General features: G+C 66.8%; 3 protein-coding genes across 4 annotated transcripts; 2 read left to right on the top strand and 1 right to left on the bottom strand.

Annotated features, from left to right (window-relative positions):
* Window positions 1–2: 2 nt before the first annotated feature.
* TMED4 (transmembrane p24 trafficking protein 4) lies at window positions 3–3,059 on the bottom strand. The gene is made up of 5 exons (XM_066206286.1): window positions 2,881–3,059; window positions 2,155–2,255; window positions 1,123–1,248; window positions 860–1,006; window positions 3–581 (listed from the first exon to the last, which is right to left on the bottom strand). Exons 1-5 carry the CDS (start codon window positions 3,023–3,025, stop codon window positions 432–434), a joined length of 669 nt encoding a protein of 222 aa, XP_066062383.1. The 5' UTR covers window positions 3,026–3,059; the 3' UTR covers window positions 3–431.
* A 309-nt stretch (window positions 3,060–3,368) lies between these two features.
* LOC136302758 (interleukin-36 receptor antagonist protein-like) lies at window positions 3,369–5,604 on the top strand. Of its 2 annotated transcripts, XM_066206285.1 has the most exons (5): window positions 3,519–3,604; window positions 3,794–3,854; window positions 3,941–4,029; window positions 4,112–4,287; window positions 5,297–5,604. In XM_066206285.1, the coding sequence occupies exons 1-5, from the start codon at window positions 3,601–3,603 to the stop codon at window positions 5,507–5,509; spliced, it is 543 nt and encodes a 180-aa protein (XP_066062382.1). In that variant the 5' UTR covers window positions 3,519–3,600; the 3' UTR covers window positions 5,510–5,604. The 2 variants fall into 2 exon arrangements, with proteins under 2 accessions (XP_066062381.1, XP_066062382.1); XM_066206284.1 differs by having other exon boundaries at window positions 3,369–3,604; window positions 3,794–4,029.
* Window positions 5,605–7,649: 2,045 nt separating this feature from the next.
* On the top strand, window positions 7,650–12,132 carry LOC136302828 (interleukin-36 receptor antagonist protein-like). Its single transcript, XM_066206408.1, has 5 exons — window positions 7,650–7,728; window positions 7,844–7,950; window positions 8,915–9,058; window positions 10,112–10,236; window positions 11,586–12,132. The coding sequence occupies exons 1-5, from the start codon at window positions 7,697–7,699 to the stop codon at window positions 11,781–11,783; spliced, it is 606 nt and encodes a 201-aa protein (XP_066062505.1). The 5' UTR covers window positions 7,650–7,696; the 3' UTR covers window positions 11,784–12,132.
* Window positions 12,133–12,514: the final 382 nt, after the last annotated feature.

Genomic DNA, 12,514 nt, shown 5'->3' with positions numbered 1-12,514 from the left:
GCTCTTGGTGGAACCAAAAAAACCTTTATTTCTCCCCCAAAAAAACTCCCACCTCGGGGTGGGTGGGTTATCTTTGCTCCCCCCATGGAAGGCAGGACTCCCCCCAAACCCGCCCACGGCCCCCTGCAGGCAGCGAGCGTCCCTCTGAGCACCCTGGGGTGGGTGGGATGGGTTTGGGGGTCCCTCCCCAGCACCCCAGAGTGGAGGGGATCGATCTGGGGGTCCCTCCGAGCACCCCGGGGTGGGTGGGATGGGTTTTGGGGTCCCTCCAATCACCCCAGGGCGGGTGGGATCTATTTGAGGGTCCCTCTGAGCACCCCAGGGTGGGGGAGATTGATCTGGGGGTCTCTCCCCAACACCCCAGGGTGGGAGGGATCCCCCATAAGGAGGTGAGGGCGAGTTTTGGGGAGCCCCCCGGGGTTTTCGGGGGGCTACACCAGTTTCTTGGCCTCGAAGAAGCTCTTGAGGTGCCGCATCTGCCAGATGCCGGTGAGGATGAGGATGATGGTCTGGGCGATGGACCACCAGAGCACGCGCTGGTTGGTGCTCTCGCTCGTCATGCGGAAACGCTCCTCGCGGTACTGCGGGGCCGGACGGGGCCAAAACAGCACGGATTCACCCCAAAATGGCAGGGATTGAATCCCAAAACCACTGGGATTTACCCTAAACCTCGTGGATTCACCCCAAAATGGCAGGGATTGACCCCAAAACCAAGGGGGTCTACACCAAAACCCCACGGATTTATCCCCAAACGCCCGGATTTACACCAAAACCCCGCACGGATTACCTCAAATCCCCATGGATTCACCCCAAAATCCCCTTGCATTCACTCCAAAACCCCATGGATTGTCCCCCTCACCCTCTGGTAGTTCTGCTCCTTCTGGATCTGCTCCACCTGGTCCAGCAGCTGCCGGGCGCGGAGCTGCAGCTCCGTCAGCTTGTCCTTGGCCGCGATCTCGGGGTAGTTGTTGGTGTGCTCGCCCACCTGGATGTCCAGGTGCACCCGCTGCGGGGACAGCGATGTCACCAGGGGTGTCCCCAGGGCTGGGACAGCCATTGGGAGGGCACGGGGATGTCACAAAGGCTGTGGGCTGTCCCCCGGTGTCCCCAGCCCAACATTACCAGCTTTCCCCCGGCGAAGAGCGCCATGCGAGTGGAGTTGGAGTGGAGGCAGATCTGGTGCTCGCCCGGCGTGTGGGAGGTGAAGGTGAAGCGACCCTCGGAGCCGTACTGCCGGGACAGCACCACCTGGGGACACCACGGGGACACTGCCACTGACAGGGACCGGGCCGTGGCCGCTGCCACCCCACGGGGCCCAGGACATGGCCACCTGTGCCACCACGGGGACACTGTCACCACCCCATGGCTACAGGGCTACGGCCACTGGCACCCCACGGGGACACTGTCACCATCCCTGGGACCTGGGCACGGCCACTGGCACCCCACGGGGACACTGTCACCATCCCTGGGACCTGGGCACGGCCACTGGCACCCCACGGGGACACTGTCACCATCCCTGGGACCTGGGCATGGCCACTGGCACCCCACGGGGACACTGTCACCATCCCTGGGACCTGGGCATGGCCACTGGCACCCCACGGGGACACTGTCACCATCCCTGGGACCTGGGCATGGCCCCCTGTGCCACCACGGGGCCACTGTCATCACCCCATGGGCACCAGGGCATGGCCACTGTCACCCTCAGGGCATCGGAGCATGGCCACTGTCACCCCCTGTGCCACCACGGGGCCACTGTCACTGCCATGGGCACCAGGGCATGGTCACTGGTATCGCCTGGGTCACCATGAGAACATTGTCACCACACTGGGCACCAAGACACGGCTGTTGTCACACCATGAGGACCAGGGCATGGCCACTGTCACCCCCCGGGCACTGGGACACAGCAGGGTTGGGTCAGGGACACCCCGGCCAGGACAGAGCGGCACCCCAGGGACCCCCATCCCGGTGGGAATGGCACCCCAGAGACCCCCATCCCGGTGGGAATGGCACCCCAGAGACCCCCATCCCGGTGGGAATGGCACCCCAGAGACCCCCATCCCGGTGGGAATGGCACCCCAGGGACCCCCATCCCGGTGGGAATGGCACCCCAGGGACCCCTCCCCGTACCCGGGGGATCCCCAACCGCCCCCTCACCTTTCCATCGGGGTCCTTGACCTCCACGTGCATGCCCAGCCCGGGCGTGGAGGGCAGGAAGGACTCGGACTGTTTGTCCCACAGCTGTGTCCGGTAATTCCCTGCACCGGGCCGGGCCCCTCAGAGCGGGACCCCCGGGCCCGGTGGGCTCTGATCCCCCCCAAACCCACCGGTGGCTCCTCCCGCTGCCCGGTAATCTCCGCGCCCGAATGCTGCCTCCCGTTACCTCGCCAAAATGCCCGGGGGTCCCTCCCGGTAACTGCCCCCCGCCATCCCCGGTGGTCCCTCCCGGTAACTGCCCCCCGCCATCCCCGGTGGTCCCTCCCGGTAACTGCCCCCCGCCATCCCCGGTGGTCCCTCCCGGTAACTGCCCCCCGCCATCCCCGGTGGTCCCTCCCGGTAACTGCCCCCCGCCATCCCCGGTGGTCCCTCCCGGTAACTGCCCCCCGCCATCCCCGGTGGTCCCTCCCGGTAACTCCCCCCCGCCATTCCCGGTGGCCACTCCCGTTACCCCTCTCTCCCCCCGCCATTCCCGGTGGTCTCTCCCGTTATCCCCTCTCCCCCCCCGCTATTCCCAATGGTCTCTCCCGTTATCCCCTCTCCTCCCCGCCATTCCCGATGGTCTCTCCCGTTACCCCTCTCTCCCCCCGCCAGTCCCGATGGTCTCTCCCGTTCCCCCCTCACCACCCCCGCCACTCCCGGTGCTCCCTGCCCCGCCGCCCGTACCGATGACCATGGTCTCATCGGGGATCTCCTCGATGAAGCAGCGCTTCTCGGTCTCGCCGATGTGGAAGTAGAGCCCGTGGGCGCTCCAGCCCAGCAGCAGCAGCGCGGCCACCGCCGCCCTCAGCGCCTCCCCCAGCGCCGCCATGCTCCCTCCTGCCCGGCCGCCGGGGGGCGCTTTACGCATGCGCCAGCGCCTCACCTGGCTCAGTGCGCGTGCGCCGCGCCCTCACCGCCCGCGCCGCGCACGCGCAGTGCCGCCCTCAGAGCCCCGCGGCTTCGCGCCTCGCTCTGCGCGTGCGCGGCGCCCGCGGCCACTCAGCGCTCCCCACGCCGCCCGCGGTCCTTGCCCGCCGCTCCCGCACTGCGCATGCGCGCCCGCCGCCGCCGTGGCGCAGCGGGGAGGGCGCCGCTCCGTGGCTGCTGAGGTCACTGGTTCGAGCCCCGCCGCGGCCCCCTTGGGGGTCACGCTGTCACCGCGCAGCGTTGTCGCCTCCCTTTGCCCTCCGCAGTGTGTCCCCTCGGTTGTCACCCCGCGGGGGTGCTGAGCAATGGCCGGGGCGGGGCCCGCCCTTCCCTGCAGTGTGGCAACATCACCAACGCCAACCTCCTTCCTTCCTTCCTTCCTCTCTCTCCGCCGCCCGCAGCGCCCACAGAACCGGGGGTCTCACCGGAGCCGGGGGTCCCAGCAGAGCCGGGGGTCCCAGCAGAGCCGGGGGTCCCATGGGTGAGCGCTGCCCGGGGACCCCGCGCACGGCCCGGCCGGGCGGGAGGGGACACGGAGCGCTTGGCAGGGACGGTGACACCGCCGGGACCCCCCCCGGGAGGGGTCCCCAAAGCTCGGGGGGCGCGGGCAGGGGGCGCGGGGCTCTCCGGGGGGTCACCCTCAGCCTCGCCCTCCTCTTCCTCCGCGCAGAGGCCGAAGGCTCCGCGCTCTGCCGGGCGCCCGTCCTGCAGACCAAAGTGTTCCAGTACCGGTAAGGGCCGGCCCGGGGGGACGGCGGGCCAGCGGCCGGGGGACAGTGCCGGTGGCACGGCTGGCCCCGCTTTGCCCCCCCGGCAGGCTGTGGGACGTGAACCAGAAGTCGCTGTACCTGCGCGGTGACCAGCTGCTGGCCGGCCACCTGCAGGGCGCCAACGCCGCGCTGGAAGGTGACACACGGGGTGGGGGGCGACACTTGGGGACGGTGGGGACAGCCAGGGGACAGGCGCTGAGGGTGTCACCCGCCCGCAGAGAAAGTGTTCTGGGTGCCCAACCGAGCCCTGGAGCCCGCGCGGCTGCCGGTGATCCTGGGGATCCGCCGCGGCTCCCGCTGCCTGCGCGCCGACAGCGACAGCGACAGCCACGGCGACAGCGACAGCGACAGCCACGGCAAGGGCAAGGGCGGGCAGCCGCGCCTCAGCCTGCAGGTGGGACAGCGGGGACAGGGAGGGGACAGCGAGGGGACAGCGAGGGGACAGCGAGGGGACAGGGACAGCGGGGACAGGGAGGGGGACAGCGAGGGGACAGGGGTGGGGCAGCAGCTCCGGCGAGTCGCAGCTCAGCCTGCAGGTGGGACAGGGACAGCGGGGACAGGGATGGGGACAGGGAGGGGACAGGGATGGGGACGGGGACAGGGATGGGGACAGCAGCGCCGGGGAGTCGCGGCTCAGCCTGCAGGTGGGGACAGGGACTGCGGGGACAGGGATGGGGACAGGGAGGGGACAGGGTTGGGGATTGAGATGTGACAGCGAGGGGACAGCGCGGGGATAGAGAGGGGACAGCGCGGGCACAGGGACGGGCGTGCCGAGGGGGTGGTGACATCACAGGGGTGGGGATGGGCGTGCCAAGGAAGTGGGGACAACAGAGGGACGGGGACATCAAAAGGGACGGGGACATCAAGGGGATGGGGACGCCGTGAGAGTGGGGACACCAAGGGGATGGGGACACTGCAGGGACACTGCAGGGAAGGGGACGGGGACATCTAGGGGATGGGGACACGAGGGGACACCGCGGAGAGGAGGAAGGGGAGCACCACGGGGACAGGGAATGGGGACACCATGGGGACACCAGGGGACACCGGGGAACACCGCGGGGACACGGGATGGAGATGGGGACACCACGGGGACAGCAGGAGGGGGATGCCGAGGGGAAGGGGACGCCTGAAGAGATGGGGACACCGTGGGGGCGGTGATGAGGGTGGGGACACAAAGGGCTTGGGGAGGGGACGCCATGGGAATGGAGGGGACACCTGGGGACACAGGGACAGCGGGGATAGGGACACCGGGGCTGTGGGCATGGGGACACGGGGACCGCGGGGATGGCACACTGCCGTGTGGGGACACGGGGGACAACGCAGCCCGGGCGGTGCAGCGCGGTGCCCGCGGTGCCGGGGACACTGCCGGGCTGTCCCCGCGGGTGACACGGGGTGGCCCGCAGGACGTGGACATCCGGGAGCTGCCCCGCGCCGGGGACAGCGCGGCCGCCTTCACCTTCTTCCGCTCCTACCGGGACGGGCTGTGGCGCTTCGAGTCGGCCGCGCACCCCGGCTGGTTCCTGTGCACGTCCCCGCGCGGCCACCAGCCCCTGGCGCTCTGCTGCCACCGCGATGTCACCTCCCACCTCGTCGACTTCTACTTCCAGCTCTGCTGAGCCACCCCCGGGCCCTGCGCGGGGACAGCCCGGCCCCGGGCACGGGGACAGCTTCCCAGGGAGGGTGACATCCCCCTGGAGAGGGTGACATCCCCCCCAGGATGGTGACATCCTCACCCCAGGGATGGTGACATCTTCCGAGGGAGGGTGCCATCACCCCCAGCATGGGGACATCCCCCTGGGAAGGGTGACATCCTCTCCAGGAGGGTGACATCCTCACCCCAGGCATGGGGACATCTTCCCAGGGATGGTGGCATCGCCCTCAGGATGGTGACATGCCCCTGGGGTTGGTGAACATCCTCACCCAGGGGAGGTGACATCGTTACTCCTCGGTAGTATCTTCCCCAGCTCGGTGACATCCTTCCGGGACCGTGACATCCTCCTGGCGACAGCGACAATGCCACCCACCCGGGGACAGTGCCATTCCTGTGGGGACAATGCCACCTCCCGGGGATAATGCCACCCCTCGGGGACAGCGACATCCCTCTGAGGACAATGCCACCCCCCCGGGGACAATGCCACCCCTCGGGGACAGCGACATCCCTCTGAGGACAATACCACCCCCCCCGGGGACAATGCCACCCCCCCCGGGGACAGCGACATCCGGTGTGACAATAAAGACGCTGATGCCGCGCGGTGTGGAGCGTGGGTGGCACGGCGGTGGCACGGGAGGGGACAGGGCGGGGCTGTGTCACCAGCCCGGGGTGGCCGCTCTTGCGCCACCCGCGCCGTGGGGACACAGCGGGACATCCCCGCGCCGGGTGACGCGGCCGCTTCCCGGAGCCGGTGGGGACACAGCGGGGACACCGCGACACGGGGACACCGCGGGGACAGGGGAGGGGGACAGCGGGGACAGGAACACACGGGGATGTGGGGACAGGGGAGGGGGACAGCAGGGACAGGGACACACGGGGATGTGGGGACAGGGGAGGGGGACAGCGGGGACAGGGACACACGGGGATGTGGGGACAGGGGAGGGGGACAGCGGGGACAGGGACACACGGGGATGTGGGGACAGGGGAGGGGGACAGCGGGGACAGGAACACACGGGGATGTGGGGACAGGGGAGGGGGACAGCGGGGACAGGAACACACGGGGATGTGGGGACAGGGGAGGGGGACAGCGGGGACAGGGACACACGGGGATGTGGGGACAGGACCCGTGGGCATCATGGGGACATCAGGGACTGGGGACATGGACAGGGGGACAATAGAGACATGGGATCTTGGGGACAAGACACGTGGGACAACAGGGACAGGGAATGTGGCATTTTGGGGACAGGGGACATGGGGTTTTGGGGACAGGACACCATGGGGTTAGGGGATGGGGACAATGGGGACAGGGGACATGGGGATGGGGGCACGGGCACTGTGGGGATGGGGCATGTGGCACCATGGGGACAGGGAAGGTGGCATTTTGGGGACAGGGCACAAAGGACAGGGGACATGGGGGCACCCTGGGGACACCCTGGGGACAGAGCACACGGGATCACGGGGACGAGGCACACACAGCCTTGGGGACAGGAGATGTGGGACCTTGGGGACAAGGCACAGGGGACCATGGGGAGGGGACACAGGGGACAAAGGGACATGGGGGAGTGTGGGGACAGTGCTCACAGCACCCTGGGGACAGCGCTGGTGGTGACAGTGGTGACAAGGGACCACAGGGGACACACCAGCACCCTGGGGACAGCGCTGGTGGTGACAGTGGTGACAAGGGACCACAGGGGACACACCAGCACCTTGGGGACAGCGCTGGTGGTGACAGTGGTGACAAGGGACCACAGGGGACACACCAGCACCCTGGGGACAGGGGTGTGGGACAGGGGACACAGCGAGGTCAGGCCTGGCCCAGGGGACACGGCTCAGGGGACATCCCCGCCGCGGTGACAGCTGGGGACGCTGGCACTAGGTGACATTTCGCCATCGCTCGGCGTCACTGTCACCCACCTCGCCAATTACCGGGGCGGGCTCTGTCCCCCGCCCCGCCCGCGCCTATAAAGCCACTGTCACCCACGGGTGACACGGCCCGAGGGACACAGGACACCATCCCGGCTGGTGACACATCCGCAGATACCGCTGGGGACGGCGACAAGCCCGTGTCACCCGTGTCACCCGTGCCACCCGTGTCACCTGTGTCACCTGTGCCACCCGTGTCACCCGCGTCACCCTCTCGGCAGGCACAGCCATGTCGCACTGCACGTCGAGAGCTGCCCCCAGGTGAGCGGTGACACCGTGGGGACAGCGCGGGGACAGCGCCGTCCCTCCCCTCGCGGCCCGGGGCGTGTCCCCTCCCCTCCCGCTGTCCCCTGCCCTAACCCCGCTGTCCCCGCAGGGTGGCACCGCGGGGACAGCGCCCGTGGTTGGCGGCGCCCGGGGACACGGGCGGGGCTGTCACCGACCCCGACATGGTGGCCTTGTTCGAGGAGTTCCTGGGGGAAGGTGAGTGCGGGTGTCCCCGTCCCTGTGTCCCCGTCCCTGTGTCCCTGTGCCCAGCCCTGCTCCGAATGTCCCCGTGTCCCCATGTCCCCGTGCCAACCCCTGTCTCACATGTTCCAATGTCCCCGTGCCCATGTTCCCACGTCCCTGTGTCCCCATGTCCCCATCCCCATGTCCCTGTGTCTCCTGTGCCATTGCTGCCCCACATGTGCCCCTGTCCCCATGTCCCCATGTCCCATTGTCCCCACGTCCCCCATCCCCATGTCCTTGTGATGTCCCTGTGTCCCAAGTCCCCACGTGTCCATTCCCCCAATGTCCCACATCCCCATGTCCCCATGTGTGTCCCTATGTGTGTCACTGTGCGTGTGTCCCCGTGTCCCCATGTCCCTGTGTGTGTCCCCATGTGTGTCCCCATGTGTGTCACTGTGTGCGTGTGTCCCCATGTCCCCATGTCCCCGTGTGTGTCCCCGTGTGTGTCCCCATGTGTGTCCCCGTGTGTGTCCCCGTGTGTGTCCCCATGTGTGTCCCCGTGTGTGTCCCTATGTGTGTCACTGTGTGTGTGTCCCCATGTCCCTGTGTGTGTCCCCATGTGTGTCCCCATGTGTTTCCCCATGTCTGTCACTGTGTGTGTGTGTCCCCATGTCCCCATGTCCCCGTGTGTGTCCCCATATGTGTCACTGTGTGTGTGTCCCCATGTCCCCGTGTGTGTCCCCGTGTGTGTCACTGTGTGTGTCCTCACGTCCCCGTGTGTGTCCCCATGTGTGTCACTGTGTGTGTGTCCCCATGTCCCCATGTCCCCGTGTGTGTCCCCATGTGTGTCACTGTGTGTGTGTCCCTATGTCCCCATGTCCCCGTGTGTGTCCCCATGTGTGTCACTGTGTGTGTGTCCCCATGTCCCCATGTCCCCGTGTGTGTTCCCATGCGTGTCACTGTCTGTGTGTCCCCATGTCCCCGTGTGTGTCCCCAGAGGTGCCAGTGACATTCGGGCTGTCCCCGCGGGCGGCCCGGCCGTACCAGTACGTGCTGCGGGACACGGAGCAGCGCGGGCTGTACCTGCGGGACGGACACCTGGTGGCCGCCGCCCTGCAGGTGGCCAACGCCGCACAGGAAGGTGGGGACACCGCGGGGACACCGCGGGGACACGGGGGACACCACGTGGGGGGCACCGCGGGGAAAGGGGTGACACTCGGTGGGTGACACTGCGTGAGGGACACTTTTGGACAGGGGTGACGCTTGGTGGGTGTCACTGTGGGACAGGAGTGACGCTCTGTGGGTGACACTCTGGGGGGGACAGGGGTGACAATCCGTGGGTGACACTCAGGGACGGGTGACGCTCTGTGGGTGACACTCTGGGGAGTGACAGGGGTGACAATCCAGGGGTGTCCCTCTAGTGGGTGACAGGGGTGACACTCTGTGGGTGACACTCTGGGGGGGACAGGGGTGACAATCGGTGGGTGACACTCAGGGACAGGGGTGACACTCCTGTGGGTGACACTCTGGGGAGTGACAGGGGTGACAATCCGTGGGTGACACTCAGGGACAGGGGTGACACTCTGTGGGTGACACTCTGGGAGGGACAGGGGTGACAATCGGTGGGTGACACTCAGGGACGGGTGACACTCTGTGGGTGACACTCTGGGGAGTGACAGGGGTGACAATCCAGGGGTGTCCCTCTAGTGGGTGACAGGGGTGACACTCCCGTGGGTGTCATGCTGGGGGTGATAGGGGTGACATTCCATTGATGTCCCTCTGGGGGGACAGCGGTGACACTCCATTGGTGACCTTCTGTGGGGACAGGGTGACAATCTATGGATGTCTCTCTGGGGTGACAGGGGTGACAATCCACGGATGTCCCTTGAGGGTGACAGGGGTGACAATCTATGGGTGTCCCTCTGGTGGCAGACAGGGGTGACACTCCCATGGGTGACACTGCAGGGACAGGGGTGACACTCCATGGGTGATCCTCTGTGGTGACAGTGGTGACACTCCATGGGTGACCCTTGGGGGCACAGGGGGGACACTCCATGGGTGACACTCGGGGGGGGACATTGCGGGGACAGTGGTGACACTCTGTAGGTGTCACTCTGGGGAGGACAGGGGTGACACTCCATGAGTGACACCCCCGTGGGTGACCCTCTGAGGTGCCAACCCCGGTGTCCCCCAGAGCCCATCAGCGTTGTCCCCAACCGGCACCTGGAGCGGCGGCGCTGTCCCCTCATCGTTGGCATCCGCGGTGGCACCCAGGCCCTGTCCTGCGGCACCGGCCCCGAGCCCCGCCTGCACCTCCAGGTGACACCGGGGGTGACACCGGGGGTGACACAGGGGACAGGGCGTGACCTGGGGGTTACCAGGGGGTGGCACAGGGGACTGGGGGTGACCAAAGGGACCTGGGGGTGGCCCAGGGGGCAACTCAGTGTGGGGCGGTGGGGACGCAGAGGTGGGACAGGCTGAGGGGGGTCACGTCGGTTTGGGTCAATCCCAATTGGGACAACTCAGGGTGGTGGCATCCAAACGTGGTTGGGACCCCAAGCTGGGTCACCTCAAGGTGGGTCAGGCCAAGGTGGGTCAAGCCAATCCCAATTGGATCAACTCAGGGTGGACACCCCAGGAAGGGTCATCCCAAGGTGTGGGATGACATCCAAGGTGGACAACCCAAGGTGGGTCAGGCCAAGGTGGACAACCCAAGGTGGACAACCCAAGGTGGGTCAGGCCAAGGTGGACACCCCGGGAAGGGTCATCCCAAGGTGTGGGATGACATCCAAGGTGGACAACCCAAGGTGGGTCAGGCCAAGGTGGGTCAATCCAAGGTGGACAACCCAAGGTGGGCAACCCAAGGTGGACACCCCGGGAAGGGTCATCCCAAGGTGTGGGATGACATCCAAGGTGGACAACCCAAGGTGGGTCAGGCCAAGGTGGACAACCCAAGGTGGGCAACCCAAGGTGGACACCCCGGGAAGGGTCATCCCAAGGTGTGGTGGGCACGGGGGGGCGGGGTCAGCCCCAGGTCGGGCACCCTAAAGTGATGTCACCCCGAACCCCAAACCAGCGTCACCTGGAACTGGGGATTCCCCAGGGCGGGGTCACTTAATGGTGGCACCGCCCAGGGGTGTGGTCACCTGGAGACGCAGTCACCTGGTGGTGGCGTCATCTGGAGATGGGGGTTCCTTGAGATGGGGTCACCTGGGCACGGGATCACCTTGGGATGGGGTCACTGTGGGTTCCTTGAAATGGGGTCACCTGGGCATGGGGTCACTTGGAGGTGAGATCACCTGGAGATGGAGTCAGTGTCGGTTCCTTGAGGTGGGGTCACCTGGGTTTGGGGTCACCTGGGCACGGGGTCAGTGTAGTTCCTGGAGATGGGGTCACCTGGGCATGGGGTCACTTGGAGGTGAGATCACCTGGAGATGGAGTCAGTGTCGGTTCCTTGAGGTGGGGTCACCTGGGTTTGGGGTCACCTGGGCACGGGGTCAGTGTAGTTCCTGGAGATGGGGTCACCTGGACATGGGATCACCTGGAGGTGAGATCACCTGGAGATAGGGTCAGTGCGGGTTCCTCGAGGTGGGGTCACCTGGAGGTGGGGTCACCTGGGCACCGGGTGCCACCACCGCCGCAGGTGTCACACCTGCTGTCCCCTGCAGGACGTGGGGGTGATGGAGCTGTTCGCGGGTGACAAGGACACGGCCACGCCCTTCACCTTCTACAAGACCTTCGGGGGCTCCACGCACACCTTCGAGGCCGCGGCCTTCCCCGGGCTCTTCCTCAGCACCGCCCCGGGGGAGGAGCTGGCGCTGGCCCCGCCCCCCGCCGCCACCGCCTTCTACCTGCACCGGAAGTGACACCACGGGGACATCCAGCCTTGGGGACACCCAGCCCTGGGGACATCCCTGGTGCCACCGCCTTCTACCTGCACAATAAGTGACACCACGGGGACATCCAGGGCTTGGGGCCATCCCTGATGCCACCGCCTTCTACCTGCACAGAAAATGACAGTGCCACCAGCCTGGGGACATCGGGGCCTTGGGGACATCCCTGGTGGGACATTCCCCAGGGCCACCACCCTCTACCTGTGCTTCAAGTGACACCATGGGGACACCCGGGCCTTGGGGACATCCCTGGTGCCACCACCTTCTGCCTGCACCCAAAGTGACACCCAGGGGTCACCCAGGCCTTGGGGACATCCGTGACTGGGGACAAATCCACGGGGTGGGGACACATCTGTGGGTTGGGGACACCCAGGGGTGGGCTGGGGACACCCGGGGCTGCTGTCACTGTGCTGTCAATAACGTGCCACTGTCGGTGTCACCTGGCGGGTGTCGTTTGTGGGGACAGCGGCGCCTGGGGGGCAGCACCGGGGGGGACCCCAGGGACCCCTCTGGGGTCAGGACCCATTTTTGGGCTCAGAACTCCCTTTTTTGGGGTCACAATTCCCTCTTTGGGGTCACAATTCCCTTTTTTGGGGTCACAATTCCCTCTTTGGGGTCACAATTCCCTTTTTTGGGGTCACAATTCCCTCTTTGGGGTCACAATTCCCTTTTTTGGGGTCACAATTCCCTCTTTGGGGTCACAA

The sequence above is a fragment of the Chamaea fasciata genome, unplaced genomic scaffold, assembly GCF_029207755.1.
Source record: "Chamaea fasciata isolate MVZ Bird 193981 ecotype frontalis unplaced genomic scaffold, bChaFas1.0.hap1 SCAF_30, whole genome shotgun sequence".
NCBI classification, from domain to species: Eukaryota; Metazoa; Chordata; class Aves; order Passeriformes; family Sylviidae; genus Chamaea; species Chamaea fasciata.
The sequence above is the reverse complement of the archived record's forward strand: the minus strand, read 5'-3'. Positions and strand labels throughout refer to the sequence as shown.